Source organism: Pelobates fuscus, chromosome 3, assembly GCF_036172605.1.
Source record: "Pelobates fuscus isolate aPelFus1 chromosome 3, aPelFus1.pri, whole genome shotgun sequence".
NCBI lineage: Eukaryota > Metazoa > Chordata > Amphibia > Anura > Pelobatidae > Pelobates > Pelobates fuscus.
In genome coordinates this window covers 391,937,887-391,965,344 of record NC_086319.1, presented here as the reverse complement: position 1 = coordinate 391,965,344, position 27,458 = coordinate 391,937,887, and the positions used below count along the sequence as shown (strand labels likewise).

The following is a 27,458-nucleotide window of genomic DNA, read 5'->3' as shown; positions in this document are numbered from 1 at the left end:
GACAGCAGCATTACTCTCTGTATTACAGTCCCTATCATTAGACAGCAGCGTTACTCACTGTATTATAGTCCATATCATTAGACAGCAGCATTACTCACTGTATTACAGTCCCAATCATTAGACAGCAGCATTACTCACTGTATTACAGTCCCTATCATTAGACAGCAGCATTACTCACTGTATTACAGTCCCTATCATTAGACAGCAGCATTACTCACTGTATTACAGTCCCTATCATTAGACAGCAGCATTACTCACTGTATTACAGTCCCTATCATTAGACAGCAGCGTTACTCACTGTATTATAGTCCCTATCATTAGACAGCAGCGTTACTCTCTGTATTACAGTCCCTATCATTAGACAGCAGCGTTACTCTCTGTATTACAGTCCCTATCATTAGACAGCAGCATTACTCTCTGTATTACAGTCCCTATCATTAGACAGCAGCGTTACTCTCTGTATTATAGTCCCTATTATTAGACAGCAGTGTTACTCTCTGTATTACAGTCCCTATCATTAGACAGCAGCATTACTCTCTGTATTACAGTCCCTATCATTAGACAGCAGCGTTACTCTCTGTATTACAGTTCCTATCATTAGACAGCAGCATTACTCTCTGTATTACAGTCCCTATCATTAGACAGCAGCGTTACTCTCTGTATTACAGTCCCTTTCATTAGACAGCAGCGTTACTCTCTGTATTACAGTCCCTATCATTAGACAGCAGTGTTACTCTCTGTATTACAGTCCCTTTCATTAGACAGCAGCATTACTCTCTGTATTACAGTCCCTATCATTAGACAGCAGCATTACTCTCTGTATTACAGTCCCTATCATTATACAGCAGCGTTACTCTCTGTATTACAGTTCCTATCATTAGACAGCAGCATTACTCTCTGTATTACAGTTCCTATCATTAGACAGCAGCGTTACTCTCTGTATTACAGTCACTATCATTAGAAAGCAGAGTTACTCTCTGTATTCTAGTCCCTAGAATACTGCAGCGTTACTCTCTGTATTACAGTCCCTATCATTAGACAGCAGCATTACTCTCTGTATTACAGTCCCTATCATTAGACAGCAGCGTTACTCTCTGTATTACAGTTCCTATCATTAGACAGCAGCATTACTCTCTGTATTACAGTCCCTATCATTAGACAGCAGCGTTACTCTCTCTATTACAGTCCCTATCATTAGACAGCAGCGTTACTCTCTGTATTACAGTCTCTTTCATTAGACAGCAGCATTACTCTCTGTATTACAGTTCCTATCATTAGACAGCAGCGTTACTCTCTGTATTACAGTCCCTATCATTAGACAGCAGCGTTACTCTCTGTATTACAATCCCTATCATTAGACAGCAGCGTTACTCTCTGTATTACAATCCCTATCATTAGACAGCAGAGTTACTCTCTGTATTACAATCCCTATCATTAGACAGCAGAGTTACTCTCTGTATTACAGTCACTATCATTAGACAGCAGCGTTACTCTCTGTATTCTAGTCCCTAGAATACTGCAGCGTTACTCTCTGTATTACAATCCCTATCATTAGACAGCAGCGTTACTCTCTGTATTACAGTTCCTATCATTAGACAGCAGCGTTACTCTCTGTATTACAGTTCCTATCATTAGACAGCAGCGTTACTCTCTGTATTCTAGTCCCTATCATTAGACAGCAGCGTTACTCACTGTATTCTAGTCCCTATCATTAGACAGCAGCGTTACTCTCTGTATTCTAGTCCCTATCCTTAGACAGCAGCATTACTCTCTGTATTACAGTCCCTTTCATTAGACAGCAGCGTTACTCTCTGTATTACAGTTCCTATCATTAGACAGCAGCGTTACTCTCTGTATTCTAGTCCCTATCATTAGACAGCAGCGTTACTCACTGTATTCTAGTCCCTAGAATACTGCAGCGTTACTCTCTGTATTACAATCCCTATCATTAGACAGCAGCGTTACTCTCTGTATTACAATCCCTATCATTAGACAGCAGCGTTACTCTCTGTATTACAGTTCCTATCATTAGACAGCAGCGTTACTCTCTGTATTACAGTTCCTATCATTAGACAGCAGCGTTACTCTCTGTATTACAGTTCCTATCATTAGACAGCAGCGTTACTCTCTGTATTCTAGTCCCTATCATTAGACAGCAGCGTTACTCACTGTATTCTAGTCCCTATCATTAGACAGCAGCGTTACTCTCTGTATTCTAGTCCCTATCCTTAGACAGCAGCATTACTCTCTGTATTACAGTCCCTTTCATTAGACAGCAGCGTTACTCTCTGTATTACAGTTCCTATCATTAGACAGCAGCGTTACTCTCTGTATTCTAGTCCCTATCATTAGACAGCAGCGTTACTCACTGTATTCTAGTCCCTATCATTAGACAGCAGCGTTACTCTGTATTACAGTCTCATCCACTCACATTATGTATGTCCACCTTCATATACATAGTGCCTTTAGTAGCAGAGCTTTTTTCATACTTGTTTCTCTTCCAGGTTTCTGTATGGCTGGAGTCAGCTCAGAGGCACGTTCAAGACTTTCTGTGTAATCGGGAAAAGTCTGTCCCTCCTGACCTAGGGGATGCCATCATTAGATGCCTTCGTGGTCAATGCTCACAGCTTCCTCTGAGCTACAGGTACAGTAATGCATATAAAAAGACTGTATTAGGGGTATTATTGTATTAACATTCATATGGTCCTTGCCAGCCTGGGACCCCGTGTCACTATTACCCCTGCCTGTTTCTCACTATTACCCCTGCCTGTCTCTGACTCCTTGTGTCACTATTACCCCTACCTGTCTCTATCTCCCTGTGTCATTATTACCCCTGCCTGTTTCTCACTATTACCCCTGCCTGTCTCTGACTCCTTGTGTCACTATTACCCCTGCCTGTCTCTGACTCCTTGTGCCACTATTACCCCTGCCTGTCTGTGTCTCCCTGTGTCATTATTACCCCTGCCTGTCTGTGTCTCCCTGTGTCACTATTACCCCTGCCTGTCTCTGTCTCCTTGTGTCACTATTACCCCTGCCTGTCTCAGACTCCTTGTGTCACTATTACCCCTGCCTGTCTCAGACTCCTTGTGTCACTATTACCCCTGCCTGTCACTGAATCCACATGTCACTATTACCCCTGCCTGTCACTGAATCCTCATGTCACTATTACCTCTGCCTGTCTCTGTCTCCCTGTGTCACTATTACCCCTGCCTGTCACTGAATCCCCATGTCACTATTACCCCTGCCTATCTCTCACGATTACCCCTGCCTGTCACTGAATCCCCATGTCACTATTACCCCTGCCTATCTCTCACGATTACCCCTGCCTGTCACTGAATCCCCATGTCACTATTACCCCTGCCTGTCTCTGTCTCCCTGTGTCACTATTACCCCTGCCTGTCACTGAATCCCCATGTCACTATTACCCCTGCCTGTCTCTGTCTCCCTGTGTCACTATTACCCCTGCCTGTCACTGAATCCTCATGTCACTATTACCTCTGCCTGTCTCTGTCTCCCTGTGTCACTATTACCCCTGCCTGTCACTGAATCCCCATGTCACTATTACCCCTGCCTATCTCTCACGATTACCCCTGCCTGTCACTGAATCCCCATGTCACTATTACCCCTGCCTGTCTCTGTCTCCCTGTGTCACTATTACCCCTGCCTGTCACTGAATCCTCATGTCACTATTACCTCTGCCTGTGTCACTATTACCCCTGCCTGTCACTGAATCCCCATGTCACTATTACCCCTGCCTATCTCTCACGATTACCCCTGCCTGTCACTGAATCCCCATGTCACTATTACCCCTGCCTGTCTCTGTCTCCCTGTGTCACTATTACCCCTGCCTGTCACTGAATCCTCATGTCACTATTACCTCTGCCTGTCTCTGTCTCCCTGTGTCACTATTACCCCTGCCTGTCACTGAATCCCCATGTCACTATTACCCCTGCCTATCTCTCACGATTACCCCTGCCTGTCACTGAATCCCCATGTCACTATTACCCCTGCCTGTCTCTGTCTCCCTGTGTCACTATTACCCCTGCCTGTCACTGAATCCTCATGTCACTATTACCTCTGCCTGTCTCTGTCTCCCTGTGTCACTATTACCCCTGCCTGTCACTGAATCCCCATGTCACTATTACCCCTGCCTGTCTCTGTCTCCCTGTGTCACTATTACCCCTGCCTGTCACTGAATCCTCATGTCACTATTACCTCTGCCTGTCACTGAATCCTCATGTCACTATTACCTCTGCCTGTCTCTGTCTCCCTGTGTCACTATTACCCCTGCCTGTCACTGAATCCCCATGTCACTATTACCCCTGCCTATCTCTCACGATTACCCCTGCCTGTCACTGAATCCCCATGTCACTATTACCCCTGCCTATCTCTCACGATTACCCCTGCCTGTCACTGAATCCCCATGTCACTATTACCCCTGCCTGTCTCTGTCTCCCTGTGTCACTATTACCCCTGCCTGTCACTGAATCCCCATGTCACTATTACCCCTGCCTGTCTCTGTCTCCCTGTGTCACTATTACCCCTGCCTGTCACTGAATCCTCATGTCACTATTACCTCTGCCTGTCTCTGTCTCCCTGTGTCACTATTACCCCTGCCTGTCACTGAATCCCCATGTCACTATTACCCCTGCCTATCTCTCACGATTACCCCTGCCTGTCACTGAATCCCCATGTCACTATTACCCCTGCCTGTCTCTGTCTCCCTGTGTCACTATTACCCCTGCCTGTCACTGAATCCTCATGTCACTATTACCTCTGCCTGTGTCACTATTACCCCTGCCTGTCACTGAATCCCCATGTCACTATTACCCCTGCCTATCTCTCACGATTACCCCTGCCTGTCACTGAATCCCCATGTCACTATTACCCCTGCCTGTCTCTGTCTCCCTGTGTCACTATTACCCCTGCCTGTCACTGAATCCTCATGTCACTATTACCTCTGCCTGTCTCTGTCTCCCTGTGTCACTATTACCCCTGCCTGTCACTGAATCCCCATGTCACTATTACCCCTGCCTATCTCTCACGATTACCCCTGCCTGTCACTGAATCCCCATGTCACTATTACCCCTGCCTGTCTCTGTCTCCCTGTGTCACTATTACCCCTGCCTGTCACTGAATCCTCATGTCACTATTACCTCTGCCTGTCTCTGTCTCCCTGTGTCACTATTACCCCTGCCTGTCACTGAATCCCCATGTCACTATTACCCCTGCCTATCTCTCACGATTACCCCTGCCTGTCACTGAATCCCCATGTCACTATTACCCCTGCCTGTCTCTGTCTCCCTGTGTCACTATTACCCCTGCCTGTCACTGAATCCTCATGTCACTATTACCTCTGCCTGTGTCACTATTACCCCTGCCTGTCACTGAATCCCCATGTCACTATTACCCCTGCCTATCTCTCACGATTACCCCTGCCTGTCACTGAATCCCCATGTCACTATTACCCCTGCCTGTCTCTGTCTCCCTGTGTCACTATTACCCCTGCCTGTCACTGAATCCTCATGTCACTATTACCTCTGCCTGTCTCTGTCTCCCTGTGTCACTATTACCCCTGCCTGTCACTGAATCCCCATGTCACTATTACCCCTGCCTATCTCTCACGATTACCCCTGCCTGTCACTGAATCCCCATGTCACTATTACCCCTGCCTGTCTCTGTCTCCCTGTGTCACTATTACCCCTGCCTGTCACTGAATCCTCATGTCACTATTACCTCTGCCTGTCTCTGTCTCCCTGTGTCACTATTACCCCTGCCTGTCACTGAATCCCCATGTCACTATTACCCCTGCCTATCTCTCACGATTACCCCTGCCTGTCACTGAATCCCCATGTCACTATTACCCCTGCCTGTCTCTGTCTCCCTGTGTCACTATTACCCCTGCCTGTCACTGAATCCTCATGTCACTATTACCTCTGCCTGTCTCTGTCTCCCTGTGTCACTATTACCCCTGCCTGTCACTGAATCCCCATGTCACTATTACCCCTGCCTGTCTCTGTCTCCCTGTGTCACTATTACCCCTGCCTGTCACTGAACCCCATGTCACAATTACTATTACCCCTGCCTGTCTCTGACTCCTTGTGTCACTATTACCCCTGCCTGTCTCTGACTCCTTGTGTCACTATTACCCCTGCCTGTCTCTGACTCCTTGTGTCACTATTACCCCTGCCTGTCACTGAATCCCCATGTCACTATTACTATTACCCCTGCTAAAATTCTATAGTCTAAACATGACTTTAATGTTCCAGCTTCTCTGACTCAAAAGGTTCATTTGTTTGCATTGTCCACCTTTTCAGAAATCTTGTATCATGTCTCACTGTTTCTCCTTTGTTCTCTCTCACTTTAACTCCTTCCTTCTCCCCTTTACCCAGTTTTACCCCAATATCTGAGCTGATCTCCTTGCAACATTCTCCATGTGTGTCTCTCCTGGGTTGGAGCACCGATAACTTTCAGACATGGTCTCAGGAAGGGATAAGTCGGGGGCAAGATCCTCCTTTAGCAAGAAACAAGATTCTCCCCCGAGTGCGGCTCCTTCTTGTTGGTTATATCTCAGACCAGACCTCTGGTAGCAGCAAGTTGTATGATGGAAACTTGTACTTCAAAGATAATAGCGGCTCGATACCATGTGAGGTGAGGGTATATCCTGTTCTGTACATGAAAGTATGTCTGGAACCCTTAGGTACTGTATCTAACAACTCATGCAATCTCCAGATGTCTCACCTGGATTTCTCATTGCTGGAAACGTTGGTTCTTCTCCCTTGTTGGTCTTACATCCCTTCTCAGCATGGGAGTTCTACAGGAGGATACCTAGAGGTGGTAGCTCCCCCTTTACCAATTATACCACCTGCTCTGATTGAATACTCTGTAGATCCTGCAGCTCTCACTCCTACAAGTGCCTTATTGCTACTAAATGACAGGTAATGGTAAACATGTAGGCATAACTTTAAAATGAAAGTTTTGTGTTGGTGTTTTGTTTTTTTTATGGCATTTAATTGTGTCCTTTCTTTCCTACCTTGCTGACAGGTCCAGACGTAGGAAATCTCTCTTCTCTATAACAGGGAAGCTTTTGTTTGTCACTTCGCTTGTGAATATCCGACAAAAAATATTTTTTTGCTTTTATCTAGAAGATCCACAAAGTTGGGTCCCAGTGATTGTGCAGGTAATTGCTTTGGCTATCCTTACTGAAAATATAATTTAAGACAAAAAAATAAAAATCTACATACATCTGTATTTATGATTTGCTTGTAGTATTATTCAGATATCACTCACATTTTTGTGAGCAGGTTTAATACTCTGTTGATTAGGGGTATTGTCTAATACCAATACAAACCACGTTTTATGTGGGGATTCCAGCAAACATTTAGGAAGGAACATTACTTTCTTTCAAGGGAGGGAGGGAACGGGGCAGATGTTGCCCGATGGTTTGTGTTATTGCTCCTGCCTTGATGTTTTGAAGGTTCCCTCCAAGCTGTTCTGGTATCATGCACTATGTGTTGGTGAAACCTACGAAATAACATCGCTGTCTATGCTCTCTCTGCGTGGATCCTCCCGACATGTTTTTGCTGTGACTGCTTCCTCTCGATTCCATAGCCACCTCCGACAGTCTGTGCCACAACTTGTCACCTCCACCAATGAACAGACCGAGGTCAAAGGCGGGAACAAAGAGTATGATCATCCACAGAAACGTAGAGCAAAAATGGAAAAAGAGAGGATTGCCAAGACTCTTACATATGAGGTAAGATGGATAATTTGTCATTTTAATGTTTGCAGGAGTGAAAGAGAACATTCCATCCCCTGTACCTTAGTGTCCTCCCTTAATGTTCCTCTCTCCCCCCCTAGTGGTCTTCACCCCCCCTTCCTTGTCCCATAGTGGTCTTCACCCCCCCCTTCCTTGTCCCATAGTGGTCTTCACCCCCCCCCTTCCTTGTCCCATAGTGGTCTTCACCCCCCCCCCCCTTTCATGTCTCATAGTGTTCCTTCCCAGCCCCTGTCCAATAGTGATCCTTACTTTCCCCCCCCCCTCCCCATCCCCCTGTTCCTTAGTGCCCCTCTCCCCTCCTTGATCCCCGGTGTGTCTCCTGGTAGCGTGGCCGAGCAGAGCAGTGTGCACCACGTTCCAGGAAATTCTGTCTCCTGTACCCAGCCAGACTGACAGGAAGTGCTCTCTCAGTGAGCACTTCCTTTCAGTCCGGCCGGGTACAGGAAATATAAGTTCATGAACCGCAGTGCGCACTGCTACGCTACACATAAGGCCTGGTAGGAGGGAGCACTGTGCGCCCACCTCCTGCCGGACACTCCGATCTAGCGCCCCCTGGGCCGGTGTGCCCTAAGGCGGCCAAGCTATATATGTTAATATCCTTTAACCTTTCCTTGTAAGTTTTATCCTGTAATCCATGAACCAGTTTAGTAGTCCATCTCTGAACTCTCTCTAAAGTATCAATATCCTTCTGGTGATGCCTCTCCAGTACTGCGTACAATACTCCAAGTGAGGTCTCACAAGTGTTCTGTACAATGACATGAGCACTTCCCTCTTTCTACTGCTAATACCTCTCCCTATACAACCAAGCATTCTGGTAGCATTTCCTGCTGCTCTATTACATTGTCTGCCTACCTTTAAGTCATCAGAAATCATCACCCCTAAATCCCTTTCCTCAGATGTTGAGGTTAAGACTCTATCAAATATTCTGTACTCTGCCCTTGGGATTTTACGTCCAAGATGCATTATCTTGCACTTATCCACATTAAATGTCAGTTGCCACAACTCTGACCATTTGTCTAGTTTACCTAAATCATTTTCCATTTGGCTTATCCCTCCTGGAACATCAATCCTGTTACATATCTTAGTATCATCAGCAAAAAGACACACCTTACCATCAAGACCTTCTGCAATATCACTAATAAAAATATTAAAGAGAATGGGTGCAAGTACAGATCCCTGGGGTACCCCACTGGTGACAAGCCCAAGCTTCGAGTATACTCCATTGACTACAACCCTCTGTTGCCTGTCACTCAGCCACTGCCTTACCCATTCAACAATATTGGAATCCAAACTTAAATTGCAGTTTATTGATAAGCCTTCTATGTGCAACAGTGTCAAAAGCCTAACTGAAATCTAGGTAAGCAATGTCTACTGCACCACCCTGATCTATAATTTTAGTTACCCAATCAAAAAAAACAATAAGATTAGTTTGGCATGATCTCCCTGAAGTAAACCCATGTTGTCTCTGATCCTGAAATCCATGTGATTTTAGATGTTCAACAATCCTACTCTACACACACAGAAGCACACCTGCTCCTAAGTACTACTATCTGTAGAAAGTAGTGTGTGTGTGTGTGTATATACAATGAACAAGATTTGCCAAGTTTAAAGGGTAATCCAGACATGGACCCCTTGCTCACAGTGCCTAGACGGATATTGGCTATACCTCACTAATGATGCCTAACAAAGTTGAAACGATCGTCTGCGGTTGCTGTATCTCTCGTGCAGAGAGAGCTGGTCTGTATTTTGGATCTGTTCTGCCCTTTTGGGTGGAATCAGTCTGAGATGCATGGCCTGGTTCTCTCTGTAATGGCACAAGATGAGCTAAAACCAGCCTGAGAACTGAGCGAGGACCCACCGAAGGTCAGGCTAATTGAGCTGTTGTCCATTCTCAGCACTCTATTGCGACTTGTTTAAGATTTGCCAACAAACATAAACATTACGCTCCACTTATTAAAAGGTTATGATATGGCGCACATTTTTTTTTCTAAGGGGTTCCACGATGTTGGTCTACTATGTCAAAGGTTCCACAGGAAAAAATTAATTGGGAACCCCTGCTTTACGGGTCTGGAGTGTCACCCTAAAAAAAACCCATTGGTGTTTATTGTTTAATTCTATGTATTGTGGAGGATTGTGGAAGGGAGTCCTCAGGGGTCTGCACCCATACACATGACTCGGAGTGATGGTTCTCCTAATTGCAGTCAGTTTGAAGTTCCTAAAGTTTGTTCCTTTCCCCAATCAAAAGTTAGACCGTTCATTCCCAGACCAGGAGGCTCTCATTTATTTATTATTTATTCCATAAACCCATTTCCAACAGTGGTTTAAAGAATATGTAGTTTAATCCCAAATACATGACATCTGATATTCGCTGCATTAATCGATCCGTTCACAGTTTTGTAAACCTGACTATTCACAGCTTTGACCCAAATCTCCAACACACGTAATTTTGAGATGATGATGGCATAGAGTTTAGATGACTTGTTTGACTACAGTGAGAGAGAGCAGTATTTTTGTAAGGAACTCTACACTCTGTTTTGGACTCTCTTCTATGTGTGTTCTCTGCTTCTCTGTTTCATCATGAGCTCTTTCACTCATTGTGTGCTGTCCGTTTGTTTTACACCAGTTGTCTTCACTTCTCCATTGACATTCTCACAACTTTTGTAGGGTGTTTTGACCCGTGTTCTGGATGCACGAGCTGGCCTATATGAACTGGACAGAAAGGTGACTCTCTGCATAGCATATCTGCAGCTTCTTAATGGAGGAAGAGGACTACGTGAAGGTGCAACAGTGCAGGTGAGAGCAAGAAAGAAAGTTAGATTAAAATGTACAAAGGGAGGTAAAGAGAGAGAGAGAGAGAGAGAGTGTGTGTTTTTTTTGGTGTTTTTTTTTGTTTTTTTTGAAGGAGAGCGGGTGAATTGGTATGGGAGGGCCTGCAATCATCAGTAAGAACATGGGGGGATCTATTCTATCCAGGAAACACAGTAAGTCTGTACAATGCGGTCTGTGTTCACTAGCTGTTATGACCATCACACAAAGCACTGCTTTAGTTAAGGTGTAAATAATGCCTAATGGATTGGGTTTATCCTATTCCAGCCACCATCTGGGGAATGCTTTAAAGATTTAGTAAAGAAACAAATACAGCTGTAATCAAAATTATTCAACCCCCAGATCAGAATCAGATTTATTATCGAAATTTACAGACTTTCAGCTTTTTGCAATGAACAAATCAAACCGAAGCAATTCAAATCACTCTAGACAACGAAAGCTGCACATGGTTTCCCCAAAATTAACTGAAAATGCAGATTATAATGACTTCTCCACTATCAAAATTATTCATCCCCCTTGAATAGAATCCCTCACAACAGCTCACATTTTCAAGCGCTTCATCAGTTGCATCAGGTGTGCTTGAGCTAGAACACTGGAAATACCTGCACTGGCTAGGGCTTTGTTGAGCTTCACATTTGGCGGCATGTTAGTAATAAGTTAAAAGAATGGTCCACAAAGTTTAGAGATGAGATCATCGCCCTTCACAAACAAGGAACAAGATACAAAGAGCACTGAATACGGCACTGAATATTCCTAGAGACGCTGTTGGAAGCATAGTTCCAAGTTGAATTAACAGTGGTTAAACTACCTGGACATGGTAGAAAAAGGAAGCTATCAATGGCTTTCTGAGAAGGCAGAAACCCTTGAGTGACTGCAAAAAGACCTGCAGCAAGACTTGGTGGCAACAGGTACTGTGGTTTCAGGGAGCGCAGTAAGGCATGTACTAAACGCAGAAGGTTTCCATGCCAGTACACCACTACTGAGCCAAATTACACTCATAATCATATAAATCAGCCACAGATGTTTTGGGATTTTGTTCTGTGGAGCAATGTAACAAAACTGGAACTTCTCAGTCCAATGAATCAGCGGTATGTCTGGAGGAAGAAGAATGAAGTATATGCTGGAAAGAACACACTGTCTAGAGTTAAGCATGGTGGTGGCTCTGTGATGCTCTGGGGTTGCTTTGCATATTTTGGCACTGTTAACCTGCAATATGTGGAAGGCAAGTATCAGGAAATCCTAGGGGAAAATGTAATTCCGTCTGTGAAGAAGCTGAAGCTTGGGCGTCAACAAGACAATGATCCCGAGTATATCTCAAATTCCACCAGGGTTTGATTGCAGAAGAAGTCCTGAACATTCTACAGTGGCCATCACAGTCACCAGATTTGAACCCCATAGGAAATCTCTGGTGGGATTTGAAGAAGGCAGTTGCAGAACACACAACCCAAGAATATTACTGAACTGGAGGTCATTGCTCATGAGCAATGGGCTAAGATTCCTCCAGAATGTTGCCAGAAGCGGGTGTCTGGCTATCAATCTCGTTTGCAGCAGGTCGTAACAGCAAAAGTGTGCTCTACTAAGTGCTAAAGAGGCTCGCGATTTAAATTGCTTTTGTTTGATTTGTTCATTGCAAACCGCTAAAAGTCTGTACATTTTGATTGAATAATTTTGATTACAACTGTAAATGGCCCAAAGACTTCAAGTGAGAGCTACTATTGCTGTGTTTTTTGTTTGATTGGTTTTCTTTTTCTTTCTTTTTTTTTTTTTTTCTGTGGTGAAAGAGACACTGCGACACTACAGGCGAGTCGGTGGAAGTCCTTAGGTGACCTGCTTGTCATTGCAGATTTCAATTTCTGCCTTTTGTATTTTTTTATTTTTTATTATTTTTTTTAATGCTGTCTGCATTTTCTGTCTTTTTTTCCTGAGAAAACCACGAACATTGAATCTTTTTTTAGAGCTATGTGCTTTTTCAGTAAAAAATGCAGAAGTTGGCGTTGCAAGGATTCACACTGAGGACATAGTGGTTACAGGAACAGCCTATTTATTATCCCTTGTTTTATTTTTTTTATTTTTTGTTCCAATCTCACTTTTTTTCCCAGATATCCAATGTCCATCTCCAGCAATCTCCTAGTCCTCTCTTTTCCACACTTGTTCTCTCTTGCTGTCTCAGAAGCAAGTTGACAGTCTTGGAGTTCTCACGAATCTGCTCGCCCCTGTCACCAGTTTGTGCAGCCAGTGCTCTACATCTCCACCTCCTCTTCCGTTACCGCCTGACTCTTCCTGAGTACCTATGGATGTCGGATATTATGGACAAGCTACAGCAAAAGTAAGAAAGAAGATAGAAAGGGGATTATGATTAAAAAAAAAATTAGAAGGGGTGTCGGAAGATGTGATGGTGAAAGTAGGAAAAGTAAAGGTATGGCATGGGTTTTAAATGACGGGCAGTATAGTCACATAAGTTGCATATTAAGTCATTTCTAATTCTGTCTGTTTTATGGTTGATCTTGCAGACTTTGTCCTCGTTTTGTCAAATATTGCCATCTTTCGGGTCCTCACGGCTCCAGGACCCAAGGTGTCGCAGAAAATCTGCTCCACAAGACCCTTTCCTCTTTCTCAAAGCCAGGAGAGAGAAGTGAGAGAGATCTTCAAAAAGAAATCCTAGGAGAACCTCACAGTTGCCCCCTCCAAACGGTAAAAGTGGATAGTGGGAGGAATAAAAAAATGAAGTAGATGGTGGTGAAGAGGTTGTTGGTTTCAAGATATAGAGGCACTAATTTTGTGTGTGTGTGTGTGTGTTTGTTTTATGTTTCTTTTTCTATGATGGCTGTTAGAAACATTTTCTTCATCTTCATTCACAGTACTCTCCCCTCCTTCCTCCCTGGTGTCTTCTCCCCATTGCCAAATTACCGTCCTTGGTCTCTGACGACCGATATCTTCAGACTGAAGAATCAGTTCGCTCTCTTCAGTGGTCTTACCATGTTGCTCTGCCAGAAGACCTTCCTGACCGGCCTGTAAGATAACCACTTTATTAATCTGTCTGAATTGCTATTATTCAAAACCTGCAATTTCTCTAGTTACTAGGAAGTGGCTGTTATCTATCAGCAAATCCCGGGTTTACAATTTCTTTGTTATTTATATTTAAATTGCTTGCTTGTTTTTAGTGTAAACGGAATAATATCTGACTTTGTACCTGTGTCTAGTTGCACAAAGGACATCTGCCATGGCACAGTGACCGTAATATTGTGCACACGTTGTTTAAGTACTTGTTTAACTGTCAGGGAGAAGTTTAGCTTTGCCAGATGATGTCTCTGAGCTTTTTTACACATTGATACAGCTGTAAGCAACAGAATGCGTTTAGATAAGAATAGGTTGTTTCTTGCACCCTTAACTATCCAAGGTACATACATGTGTTTATGGTGCCTGGAGTTTCCCTTTACATTCTCTCCTTTGCTTTCTTTATCCATGAGGTCCTGGTAGGCGTTCTTTACATTTCTTCATCGGGGACTCTGAAGTTAAAGGACCAGACATGTTCTCTTCCCTGCCTGGTTTTACCTCTCCCACCCGTCACTTGGATTGGTAATTGCTTTGTTTTTTGTTTTTAGTGTGTATATATTTAATTGTCAACAGTAGATGTCAGTGCAGCAACCACTCTGCTTCTTGTTAAGTCTTATCTCTAATCACCCTGTCCTGTACGTGTTTGCCAGCCAATGGTACCTGCGTTCCTTTGTCATACAATGCTTATCTGTTAGAGTGTGAAAACAAGTAGAGTGCTCTTGGATGAACTGTTGTTTGTTTTTTGTTTTGTTTTTGTAAGATCTCAAGGAGAGCTTTCTTTCTCAATGCATGACTACACAAATGTTTATTATCATTCACCATAGTGGTTGGATACTCCCTTATTATCAGTTTTTCATTGGTACCACTGGTTTTAGGAAATAATGATACATAGGGACTCTCGGGTTTGAACTTAGATTTACTCTAGGTTATTATCATCTAGTGTGAGGGAAATTTAGCCTTCATCTTTGAGTTCGTTGATTTTATGTTTTTCCTGTATTGAAGCAAAAATAATCAATGAATGCACAGATTTTCAGGTGTGATTTACTGGTGGACAACCTGTCTGCTTTCTGTCCTTGTTTTGTTGGCCCAACCTGTCTTAACACCTTCATTTGTACCATTAGGTCTTTCTCTGGTGGTCTGATAAACAGTACATACCTTGGCTTGTATAATGAGGTATTCTTCAATTAGAACCAAGCGCTTACTGTTTCCACAGGTCTCAAAATTTACTGGCTGACTGGCCCCTTATTCTAGATCAGTGGTTTCCAACCAAGTCATTAAATGAACTGTATGGGCACCATTCCAACTTCATTAAAATAAAGTTGATTTGGTGTCCACAGGTCCCTGATGCTTTGTTACCCAAAGGGGTTAAACTGTTTTTGAATGGTTTAACCCCGAAGGTTGCTCTTCAGTGCTGGGGGAAGAGGGACACTGTAGTTCTAGGGATAGAACTTTGTATTCCTAACACTGTAGTGTTCATTTAAACCGTTCAAGAACAATTTAACAGCTTCAGGTAAAAAAAAAAAAAGTGTCAGGAACCTATGGGTACCATAGCAGCTTTATTTAGATTAAGTTGTTATGGTGCCCATACAGTTCCATTAGGTTCCAGATGTTGTCAGTTTCTCCTTTGGGATAGAAATGCCTAATTCCTGAACTGTTGCAGTGCCTTGAGGTCTGGAATGAGAACCGCTGCTCTAGATCCCCAGTCAGACCTATTGCTTTGACCTTGCTGGATTCCCACTGAAATCTATTGTCTACACAGCCAAATATCTAGTCTGTCTTTCTCTCGGTTCACTGGTGTTTTATGTTCATGAAGTTACTTCTGGAGTGATTGAAAAGTCCTACCTCATTCATCATCTCTGCTTTTCTCTAGGCTCTGTTTTAGAGGTGCGACAGTATCAGCTGGTCACAGAAAAGGTTAAGAACAAAGAGAAGATGGATAGGCAACGCAGCAAGTGAGAAAACACACCTCATACTAGCATCTCCCTCTTAACACTAGAATATTTTCTATTGGTGACTTTCTAAATCACATTTATGCAGGTTTATGTGATTTTTGGATAAATATTTTACAATTTAAGACACATTTCAGACACCAACATAACTTTAATGTGTTTGATGGATTTGTGTCCTCATTAAAATGCTGTACTTCTTGCATGCTCAAATATTTATAGTTTATTTTTAAGGGGAAAAATGTTTTGCAGAAAGATATGCCTACCTCCCTAGCCACACACCCTTATTCCAGAAAATGACTTCCTTGTCAGTGTATGTACACAGCTCAGCCACTGACAGCACTGAGTGAGCTGAACTTCTATAATCAAAGCAGACTGTATTAGGAGCAGAGGACACACAGACAAACACATGATAAGGATTGTCTTCAGCTTGGTTGTGGATTAAATGAAGCCGCTTCATTGCACATTAAAAGGCCAAGGATAATTAGAATAATTATAATAGCATGGAACATAGTGAGAGGGAATCCCAGGAATAAGAAATGTTCATTAACAGAACTTCTAACTTCTTACAATCTTCGATATTATTTTGCTTGCCCACGCAATGCCAGGTTTACCTATGTTTAGGACATCTTCCTAACCAGGCCAAACAACAGCAACCCCAGGATTTCCTACCACTCTTTATTACATTCAGTTAACTATCCATGGGATCTATTGTTTTGGCCTGTATGGCTTCAATGAAACTGCTTCAATGAATCCACAACTAAGCCGAAAGAGTCATAGAGACAGTAAGTATATCACTGCATGCCGGTTTATTGTCTGCTTTTCTGGGCCTCTTCTACTAATGCAGATTGCTTGGTTATATTATTCATGTAATATACAGTGAATCCTCTTTATTTATTACTCAGCCAAATGCAAACAAAGCCTATCCAATGTATGGAAATGATTATGTATTTAATTTTTTTATTTCCTTTTCAGGTTTTGATCTATACAGAATAATTCCTAAGTTGTTACATTTTGTTTCTCCTCTGCTTGCTTTCCTCCATCTCAGGACATACTTTCTTTTCCTTACCCACAATGTGAAAATACTCTACCCATATGAAAACTGCCCCAAGTCTCCCCTGCCAACCTCAAACGTATCTACTTCTAAGAAGCCACGCGTGGTTGGACCTTGGGCTAGTCGCCTGCTCTTAATCGAGGAGGTAGAAGGACTACTGCTGACCTCTGACAGTGGGGAGATGCAATTCCAAGCCAGAGCCTCATGGATGGGGTCGCCAAGACCACTAGACAAGGAAGAAACTGATGGAAATGAAATAAAGCAGGACAAACCATCTAAGGTCAGGGAGAGAGGTTGTTTGTTTTATCCTGTCTCTTTTACCTTCTGCTGTCTTTTCCAGTTAGCATTTGTTCTTTTCTCATGCAGGTGGTTTTAATATTTGCTGGTACTTCAATTCGATGGCATCATTTCATTCAGCCCTACAGTGTATATCGTCTGATTGCAAGTGGAGAGACGGTGAGAGAGTGTTCCGCTCCACCCCGCTATCTTAGTTAAACTAATGTACAACATCTACACACTCAGTTGATAATGAAGGAGTTGGGTTACTGTGTTAAGCAGCCAAAGCGGTCACTTGTGAGCAACTGTATTCTTGCATAACCATCCCCGAGTTCTTTCTATGGGTGGGTTACACATAGCATTCTATTTTGTGTCTGGCAGGAGAACTGTTTGCTTTTAACCTTGTGTCTTATTTTCTATCAATAACAGGATCTCGAAATATTTGATAAACTTGCCAAGCAAACACTACCAAGTCCACACAGACCCCAGTGTCTCACCATCCCGTGTGAATGGACATTGCAAGATGTGCAGGTAACTACATGCACACGTGGCCTCTACCATTGCAAACAGATTACCTCGCATGCAGTCATTATACACGAGAGGAGATTACCATCAAATATTGATATGCCACAACTACCTTCTGTATGAAGTATGAGACTGCTAACTATGTGCATAAATAATACATGCACACACTGCAACTATAATATACACAATATTACCATGAATTTAGTTTGTATGGGATAACCATGTATGTTACATAGGCTTAAAAGAGACATGCGTCCATCAAGTTCAGTCTTTCTCACATTTGATTTTAGACGTTGATCCAAAAGAAGACAAAAAGCCCAATCTGAAGCGCTTCCAAATGTGCAACACACTAGAAAAAAATACCTTCCAATAAGCTATTAACCCACTAATTAAAATGTATATCCTTGTACATTGTGTTTTTGTAAGTATGTGTTGAGACCTCCTTGCATGCACATATGAAGACTAGCTGTCACACACGTATGCTACCTGTACATGCCGCTTGCACACCTTAAGAAACCATTTTTTTTTTCCTTGTACTCTATGCAAATGCGAAACATTCCGTGTGTGTACTCTACATGTACTTCCTGAGTTTACAATGTGCATTCTCATACAGCAAACTGCCTGTATTCTCTTTTTATAGACTACAGAGAATTTTTCTCCCTCCAAAGATATTATTTCTGTGGAAGAAGTATTAAAGATGAGGTGAGCATTAGCTGTACCATGAAGCCCACCTCTGCTGACGGTGATTCTCTGATGAAACCTTTTTAATCTGAATCTTCTTAGGTCCACAGCATCTCTGCTGAATGTAACTGGTGTGGTGTCTCGTCGTTTGATGTGCGACCAACATGGCACAAGCATGTATCCCTGCAGGAGCCATTTCCCAAGTAAGCACAGAGACACAATCTTTGCCAATGGTCCCCTTTATTTGTCTCTGACATACTTTCTTTTCGCCTCAGATAGCTTCCTTCTAGATGGCGTCTCCATTAAGGTGACCTTGTGCGAAGAGGTCAGTTATGCCTGTGTGTCTGTTTATTTGAACGTATCCCGGGGCCCCTATCCTCTGGGGCTGCTTCCAGGGGCCACTGTATTACTACGAGGCGTGGAGAGAAAGGTGTCCAGGTACTCTGCTCTATGATTCTCAATGAATGTTTTCAGTGCTCATGAGGTCTTCTCTGACTGCTTGTGGAGAACAGAGATTCTAAACTGTGGTTGACCCAGCTGGGGATTTTTTTATTTTATTTATTTTTTGTTGGTTAGATGATGCTTTTAAAGTAAAAAGACGCTCACATTTTGATGTCCCATGATTTGCAATGTTTGCAGTGAGCTCTACCCAAACTTGGAAGTAGCTCATCCAATCCTGATGGGCCACACAATCCAGAATACCCTACTGAGTACCAACTCAAGCTACAAAAGACATAAGATATAGCTGTAATATTAGAACTTAATGTGCAACATTAATGGTTGGGGATGTGGGGTAAACCGCACGGGAGATAAGGCTCAAAACAATAAAAACTTGGAAAATAAATAATTAAAGGAACACTATAGTCACCTAAATTGCTTTAGCTACATAAAGCAGTTTCAGTGTATAGATCATTCCCCTGCAATTTCACTGCTCAATTCACTGTCATTTAGGAGTTAAATAACTTTGTTTCTGTTTATGAAGCCCTAGCCACACCTCCCCTGGCTGTGATTGACAGAGCCTGCATGAAAAAAAAAAAACTGGTTTCACCCTTAAAAAGAAGGGCTCGTCCGGGATTTGAACCCGGGACCTCTCGCACCCAAAGCGAGAATCATACCCCTAGACCAACGAGCCAGCTGACTTTATTGTTCATTCATTACGTTATGTGCAGTGCAGGGAAAGAGACAATGCAGGACAACATTAAAGGAACACTATAGTCACCTAAATTACTTTAGCTAAATAAAGCAGTTTTAGGGTATAGATCATTCCCCTGCAATTTCACTGCTCAATTCACTGTCCTTTAGGAGTTAAATCACTTTGTTTCTGTTTATGCAGCCCTAGTCACACCTCCCCTGGCTGTGATTGACAGAGCCTGCATGAAAAAAAAACTGGTTTCACTTTCAAAGAGATGTAATTTACCTTAAATAATTGTATCTCAATCTCTAAATTGAACTTTAATCACATACAGGAGGCTCTTGCAGGGTCTAGCAAGCTATTAACATAGCAGGGGATAAGAAAATCTTAATTAAACAGAACTTGCAATAAAGGAAGCCTAAATAGGGCTCTCTTTGCAGGAAGTGTTTATGGAAGGCTGTGCAAGTCACATGCAGGGAGGTGTGACTAGGGTTCATAAACAAAGGGATTTAACTCCTAAATGGCAGAGGATTGAGCAGTGAGGCTGCAGGGGCATGTTCTATACACCAAAACTGCTTCATTAAGCTAAAGTTGTTCAGGTGTCTATAGTGTCCCTTTAACATTTTTAAAAAGTGTAAATACCTGGCGTGTTCATTTGAATTTTATACTTTAACATTTGCCCATGTGGAATAATTGGAGCTAAGTATGCATTGTTTAAAATTATTATAAAACTAATTAGGTCTGAAGCACAGGGATATCTGAGATGCTGAGTTTACCTCTGCTCTCTCCCACCTAAAAGTGGGAGTACTGTTTCTTACTCGTGTATTAAATGTAAAGTATCAGATGTAATGCCAGTCTGTGCCCTGATCCTGCTGTCTGCTCTTCCAAACTCACAGAGTTCCAATATTTTGTCTCCCTGCCCACAATGCTTAGGTCAGGCAGTGTCTATCTTCGCAGTGTTCCTGTTACCTGTGTGAGAATCCTCAGCCCCCCAGCACAGAACAGGTAAGCGTACAAAGGATGTGCTGATGTTGTGACGTGAGTTAATCTGTGTATTAAGTGGCTATAACTACCACCAGTGCATATAGTACAGTGCTAAAAGCTAAATTAGCCCCGGTGATAGATATAGCCACTCGCAACACTGTTTTCAACTTATGTTTTTGTGTGTAGTCAGGGAGAGACTCGCATTACTGTGGTAGCTGCTTTTAAATTTTTTATATTGTTTTGTTCACTTGTATTTAAGCGCCTAATTAACACAGAGCACTTTGGTTTAGAATCTTTATCCATCAATTTAATTTTTCTCCTTGTTTGGTTACTCCCAGTCAGCAAATTGCATCTCCTCCACTTGTGACATTCGCACAGCTCCCAGGACTCCCAGTTCCTCGTCGGGCCGTGTGCTTAGTATCGTGTGTTCTTAGCATGACCCTGTCCTGGGACTGTTCCCTATGCGGTGTTACATTTTGTAAGGTATGTATCACACCGCCATCATGACACCATTGAGGGGGTGGGGGAGTACTAAGAAAGCAAGCTGATTTAATTTTTTAATTTACAGGGTTCGTGTCTTCGCTTCCCTTCCTGTCCCTCCAAGTCAGGAGATTTCTGTGCTAAAGCCAGGTAAGTGCATTTCACCGCACTCTATGGATTTCTTTTACAAACCTTTTTTAACACCAGGCTTCATATTACCCAATGACTGGATCAATAACGTAACGTTCGAAAGGGATACATTTACCCTACATGTATTGATTTAAGATTCAACAGTGCGGTTTCCCCAGTACCAGCAGCACTTTACTAAACCTCCCCATACTGAAATGGAACCAGTAACCTTCTAAACTCTAACTCTAGAAGGTAATCAAATCCGTGCAATCTGTTTAATACAAGCTATAGCAGAGTATACTTGGAAATGATGGTAACATTTAAATATGTCCTTCTTAGTAAAACCTGTGGTTTGTTATGCAGTATAAATGGAAATGGAATAGCAGAACAAACACACACCGGGTTATTTATTAAAATGAAAATTGTAGGGAATTCAAAGGGAATTTTAAAATTGAGCCAAAATAGCTGATGTGTAAAAATTCTCCTAGTTGGCAATGCTTCCAGTTTTGCTATTCTGGTCTAAAATGTGAAATTCGGTTTGAATTCCCAATAATTCTCGCAATTGTGAATAATCCTGGTGGGTATATTGATGTACCTGAATTTCATTTATAGCTATTTTATTTATTATTAGAGGGGGATGGGTTTAGGTTATCCCTTACCGATGGATATGTATCCCAATGCCTTGCTATTCTATACATTTACCTAAAGGAAACTGAGGAATTCCTGAAATCTAAACATTCTTAACCCCTTAAGGACACATGACGTGCCTGACATGTCATGATTCCCTTTTATTCCAGAAGTTTGGTCCTTAAGGGGTTAAAGAGGAAATATATTTTGTAACCACACAAGGTGTGTGGACCTTGAGATCAACGGGAAAGTGATGTCGTGTCTACACATTTTTGTGCGTTTTGGTTATTACATAGCTATACAAATTACTAAGAACTGGTAAATATTAAACATATGTAGTAAATGAAGTGGCTGAGATAACCCTGTCAATCCTATGTCCTACGTGTGTTCAGTGTGAAAGCAGAGGATGGATCTGGGGAGGTGCTCCTGCATCTTCACAATGAGGCGGTCTCCTTGATGTTGGGCATTTCAGACAACATGTGGGAGGCTTTGAAGACTCTGATCCTTTCCAGAGGAAAGGTGACTGTGAAAAATCGAGGGAGGACATACGAGACAATGGTGAGAGAGAGTCTGTGTGCGTGTCTGTGTTTCTTATTGATATGTTTGATTCTGTTTTACTGATTGTCCGTCTGTTCCTGTCAGGCTGAGGAGCAAAGTGAAGACTCTCTCAAGTCCTATTTGACATCCCTGATGACCAGCTCTAGAGTGTGTCGTCCCTTGGTCCTGACCTTTACTCAGCGTATTAGGGGATCCCTATCTGAAGGTAAGACACAGGCCATTTGCAATTCCTGACATATGTGTCTTTAAATAGTGGTCGAAAAAATATCCCAAGAAGGAGAATGAACTGCTTGATGTTACAACTGACATATTTTTGCCATTAACTAGCAAACTCTGATGGCTCCCTGGTGTATTACAACTATTAGGTAAAAGTTGCCATGTTATAGTGGTCATTCATCACTGCCTCATCATGATGGCCGCCTCATTGTTCATATTAAAAAGTGCCTGAGCCACATACACCAACACCATACATACCAACAACTGAGGCAAAAGATAACCAACAGACTGAGGACATGGCTACCCCCACTGCACCTACGAGTCCACCACATACCACACAGTAAGAGTAACAAGCCCACACACTCATGACGGACAATGAGCTCTATTATCCGAAATGCCTAACGAATCTATGTTCATACTTTATCGAAATATATAACAAAAAAGAAGTGAAAACCATGCCTACCTTATAATGCACTCCGTAATAACAGAATGGATATTCACACAGACAAAAACCAACCACACATACATGCACTATTAGGGACACTACACCACCTAACTAGACCGACCCACACACCCAGAAGCCTCACTCACACCATCAATAGAGATCAACGAAACAATACTCAGAAGGGACATGGTTAACTTAAATGGATCTGCGAGCCCATCAGAACCTACAGATAAGTACTGAATGTTTTTACCATTCCTGGAGGCCTGCGAGCCTCGCTGTTTAAAATGTTCAGCTGTTATATACTTATGCTGTTATGAACAAAACCACCAAAAGTAATAAAAATCACATTTACTTAAAATGTGACCAAGCATCAAATGGAAGTTACTGAAGCTATTAACTGCTAAATCCCACTCTTCATATAGAAACCATAATTCTGACGGGCTAATGTGAATTCTATGCATATTTCTATGCACAGAATTGCTTTCATTGGCTGAGCATGTTCAGATGATGCTCTCGGCCATCGACTGTCTGGCAGGATCGATTTCGGGCTTCTGCATCTGTGCAGAAGATGCCAAAACGTTGCAAAATGGTACTACTCCTTACTGGGCCATGGTACTCCTGGCATCATAATCACATACGGAAACATGCAACACAACACACGTCTCATTCTAAAATCATGGACTTTAATACAGTCGTCACCCACCCCACCCCACCCCACCCCACCCCACCCGCTACTATAACAGCCTACATTTTTCTAAGAAGGCTTTCCCCTAGATGATGGAATGTTGTCTGTTCCGTTCACAAGTGCGTTCGTGAGACTGGGACTATCGTCAGGTGATTCTGTTTGATTCGTAGTCAGTATGTCAATTCATTGCAAATCTGTTGGAATTGGGTTGAAATAAGGCCAGCTTGTGAAATGCTTCCATGTTGATCTCAGGACCTCGTTACGCTGGAAATCTTGTGTACAATGTCATTCTCAGCTACAGTTAAGTACAGTTTAGCTATCCCAGTGAAACTAAAACCACTTTCAGACCTCCTTTTCCATGAAAGTTTACAGCTGGCATCAGGGCTGCCATCAGAAATTTTGGGGCCCCTGACACAGCTCAAGGTGTGTGTATAGTGGATGCAGAGTTCGTGTGTAAAGTGGATGCGGTGTGTGTTTAACGGATGCAGTGTGTGTATAGTGTGAGGTGTATATTAGATGCAGAGTGTGTGTTTGTGTAGTGGATGGTGTGTGTTTATAGTGAATGCAGAGTTTGTGTAGTGTGTGTGTGTGTGTGTAGTGAATGCAGAGTGTGTGTAGTGGATGTAGTGTTTAGTGAATACAGTGTGTGGATGTAGTGTGTGTTTAGTGAATGCAGAGTGTGTCTTTGTTTAGTCAATGTAGTGTGTGTGTGTATAGTGACTACATAGTGTGTGTTTCTGTAGTGGATGTAGTGTGTGTAGTGACTGCAAAGTGTGTGTGTGTTTATGTAGGTACTGCAGAGTGTGTGTTTGTGTTAGGAAGTAGTGTGTGTAGTGACTGCAGAGTGTGTGTGTGTGTGTGTGTGTAAGGATGTAGTGTGTGTAAATTTTAGTGAATAGTGTGTGTATATGCTAGTGTATAGTTTGTATAAATGTTAGTGTACAGTGTGTGTGTGTGTATGTTAGTGTATAGTGTGTGTATATGTTATTGTATAGTGTGTGTAAATATATGGGGCTACATAATGTGGGAGGAAAAGCCTATAGTATTTTTTTCATTTTTTTCCTCCAGTAATCTTAATGTTTTATTCCCCCCTCCCTGTATCTTACCTGTGGCCATGGAGGGTGGAGATCACAGTGACTGGAGCCGGAGGTCCTCCTGAGGCATGGTGCGGCCCCCCGCTACCTGTATTCTGCAGGGGGCCCAGCACACTTGAAATATACTGCCCAGATGCTCTGCTCTGTCGAAGTCTCGCGAGCCGTGCGGGAGTTGCCATGGTAACCCGTGGCAATGCTCTGACGATCGCGTTGCTCGTGAGACTTTGACAGAGCAGAGCATCTGGGCAGTATATTTCAAGTGTGCTGGGCCCCCTGCAGAATACAGGTAGCGGGGCCCGCAGTGCACACATATATAGCGTTAATCGCTATATATGTGTGCACATAGCTAATATGGGGCCCGGGATGACCTGAGCAATCCGGGCCCCCCAGGCCCATGGCAACCGTAATGGTTGTCATTCCCTGATGGCGGCCCTGGCTGGCATTCTCAAAACAGGTAAACGATTCTCTGATCAAGAGTCAGAAAACAGTTTGACTATTTACTGTGGAACAGTGCCAGGGGACTCCTGACACTATAACAACAACAGCATGCTCTAGTAGTTATGGTGTAATCTGCCCCTTTAACCCCTTAAGGACCAAACTTCTGGAATAAAAGGGAATCATGACATGTCACACGTCAGTGTCCTTAAGGGGTTAAGCTGCTCTTACTGTAGGGTTTTCCACTTCACAGTGACAGCAATTACAAGAGAAAGGGTCAGCTCTAGCTGAAGAATTTAATTAACTGACTTGGACAAATGGCATCCGATCCAATTATAGTGCTCTGTTAAAATGTAAGTGCCAGTCTGTTGGAAAGGGCAGGCAGGACCCAGGTAAGTACCCAAAACAATGACATCTTATCATAGGATGGATCTAGGGCACTCCTAGCACCATAACCACTACAGCAGGTTGATTACTAACCATGACATCTTTGGCGCAGAGAGGCCATCTGAAAGAGGATTATTACATGAGTGAACATCAAACCAGAACTTCTAAGGGTTCCTTTAAAAAAAAAAAAAAAAAATTATTTTGTAATAATCTACCTTGGCAGCCTGTAATAAGACCACCAGGAGAAATGGTTTCACATTTAAAAAAGAGAAAACAAAATAAAAAGGCATTTTAAGACGTTGGCAATCGAAGTGTTAACTCGGTTGAATCAAAACGTCTGTATCGTTCTGTAGGTAGTTCATTAACGTCCAATTGTTTTGCGTGGGAGGTCTGGGTTAATACATAGGACGTTAACTGCTACTTGCAAGGGATTATATTTGCTTCCAAAAAATAGCAGTAAATTATAGCTATTTCATATGATTGGAACAAGGTCCTTGAGAATTTTTTATGTATTGCTGTAGTCTGCCTCCGGGTGCTCAATTGGAATTCCAGTAGGTGACAAAGATCGTGTGGGAATTACACTGCTAATTCATGCGTTTCTTAATGCACCATGGTAACCACTCGATCTGCATGGTCTATAGTGAAAATGGTCTATGATTAATTTTCTACCCCAGAAAAATCTAAGAAAACGTTACTTAAAGGCCTATTGCTTTTTAAGTAACATTTTATGTTTCAGCAGGTATTGTAATTTTGTGCAAAACTAGTGTTTTATTAAAAGACAGGAGGAAAAGTTTGATACCATGTTAACAATAAAAAGAAAAGAAATCGAAATCTATTGAAGACCTTCTGAGTGAAGCTTACCATTACGGATTGCCAAGTACTTCCGAGAATTCTGCTGTCATGATGTGTACACCCAAAAGGATACGCCACCCGCTATAAATCTGATCAGTGTTCTTACACGGGGCTGCATGAGCGCTTCGTACTTTACTGTTAAGGAAGGTTCTCTGGAGCTCACCAAGCATGCCTTTATGTGTTAGTGCTGCAGCTAAACTGAACAGCAGTCTAAGCAGTCACGCCTGCTTCTCCATAATGTAACGATAGTAAGAAATTGAGAATGAGCCCTATTGAGTTATTGACACCCATATGCCCACTACTCCTCTCCTACACCTGGCTGTTTATCAGCCACTTCCTGTTTCTGAGTCGGTCCCTGCTCTCCAGAGGTGTCTCTGATCTGAGAAAATGTTTTTGTGCTTCTAAGAATTTCACTCTGGAGTTAACATTTCTAGAGACCTGCCACCAGGTTGACCATTGCTTTTATGCCAAGTATTTATTTATCGCATAAACGCTGTTTGATTGGCTGTGTTTTTATGCAAGAATGAAGGAGATCACATATTAATTGACTAGGAAGTGACATGAATCACAATCAATTGTAGAATACCATGGTATCAAGTCACTGTTTTAAGCAATCCGCACAGTAATAACTAAAACATGATTTGTATTAATGAAAAATGCCTATAAGAGTGCATATTTGTATATCTGTGGGTTTGTGTTTGAAGTGTGACACTGACCAGTCTAAATCCTTTTTTTTTTTTCTGGCAGAACCATCAAATCTGACGCGTTTTACAAGAGGGGAGCGTGATTACATCACCAGAGTTCCTTCTCCCGCAACCCTAACATGTCTGCGTCTCGAGGAAGTGGAACCTCGTGCTTTATGTTACTTGATTAGAGAAAGAAATCAGGCTGGATGTGTGTGACGTGATAAGTAATGATTACAGCTGAGCTTTTTTTAATCTTAGACTAATCAAGCACTTTAAAAGAAATTATGTATACTTGGTAGTATAATTTTGCTGAGCTGTAGTCTTTATAACTCTGGATATTTGTTTTGTCTACCTATCTCGGGTCTTGTTAATACACAGGCTTAGTCGGACTCAGATTCGGGTATCCGTCATCAAATCAATATAATGTTTTTAAAATGATCCCTTCTCCTTTAAAAAAAAAGAAAAGTGTACATAACATCCTATATCTAACATTTTATATCTCAAAGTCTTGTTTTATACTTTTTTTTTTTTTTATTCTAAAATATTGAACTGTGGTGCAAGCACACAATAAACAATCTATTTTTTTTATATATTTTTTTTTTTATT

At 42.4% G+C, this 27,458-nt stretch overlaps 1 protein-coding gene across 2 annotated transcripts in view; it reads left to right on the top strand.

Annotated features, from left to right (window-relative positions):
- The window catches only part of CTC1 (CST telomere replication complex component 1), a 30,086-nt gene extending 2,687 nt beyond the window's left edge, over positions 1-27,399 (top strand). Inside the window, exons 2-24 of one of the 2 annotated variants that reach the window (XM_063449695.1) lie at positions 2,505-2,644; positions 6,393-6,651; positions 6,733-6,938; positions 7,045-7,180; positions 7,478-7,756; positions 10,445-10,573; positions 12,706-12,932; positions 13,117-13,297; positions 13,465-13,617; positions 14,074-14,182; positions 15,531-15,612; positions 16,655-16,940; positions 17,027-17,116; positions 17,366-17,467; positions 18,102-18,163; positions 18,245-18,345; positions 18,418-18,580; positions 20,208-20,279; positions 20,597-20,741; positions 20,827-20,888; positions 21,887-22,052; positions 22,137-22,257; positions 26,914-27,399. In XM_063449695.1, the coding sequence (XP_063305765.1) occupies positions 2,505-2,644; positions 6,393-6,651; positions 6,733-6,938; positions 7,045-7,180; positions 7,478-7,756; positions 10,445-10,573; positions 12,706-12,932; positions 13,117-13,297; positions 13,465-13,617; positions 14,074-14,182; positions 15,531-15,612; positions 16,655-16,940; positions 17,027-17,116; positions 17,366-17,467; positions 18,102-18,163; positions 18,245-18,345; positions 18,418-18,580; positions 20,208-20,279; positions 20,597-20,741; positions 20,827-20,888; positions 21,887-22,052; positions 22,137-22,257; positions 26,914-27,068 (3,426 nt within the window). In that variant the 3' untranslated portion in view covers positions 27,069-27,399. Of the gene's footprint in view, positions 1-2,504; positions 2,645-6,392; positions 6,652-6,732; positions 6,939-7,044; positions 7,181-7,477; positions 7,757-10,444; positions 10,574-12,705; positions 12,933-13,116; positions 13,298-13,464; positions 13,618-14,073; positions 14,183-15,530; positions 15,613-16,654; positions 16,941-17,026; positions 17,117-17,365; positions 17,468-18,101; positions 18,164-18,244; positions 18,581-20,207; positions 20,280-20,596; positions 20,742-20,826; positions 20,889-21,886; positions 22,053-22,136; positions 22,258-26,913 lie in introns of both variants that reach the window. The other variant, XM_063449694.1, reaches the window with a different exon arrangement.
- The last annotated feature ends 59 nt before the right edge of the window (positions 27,400-27,458 follow it).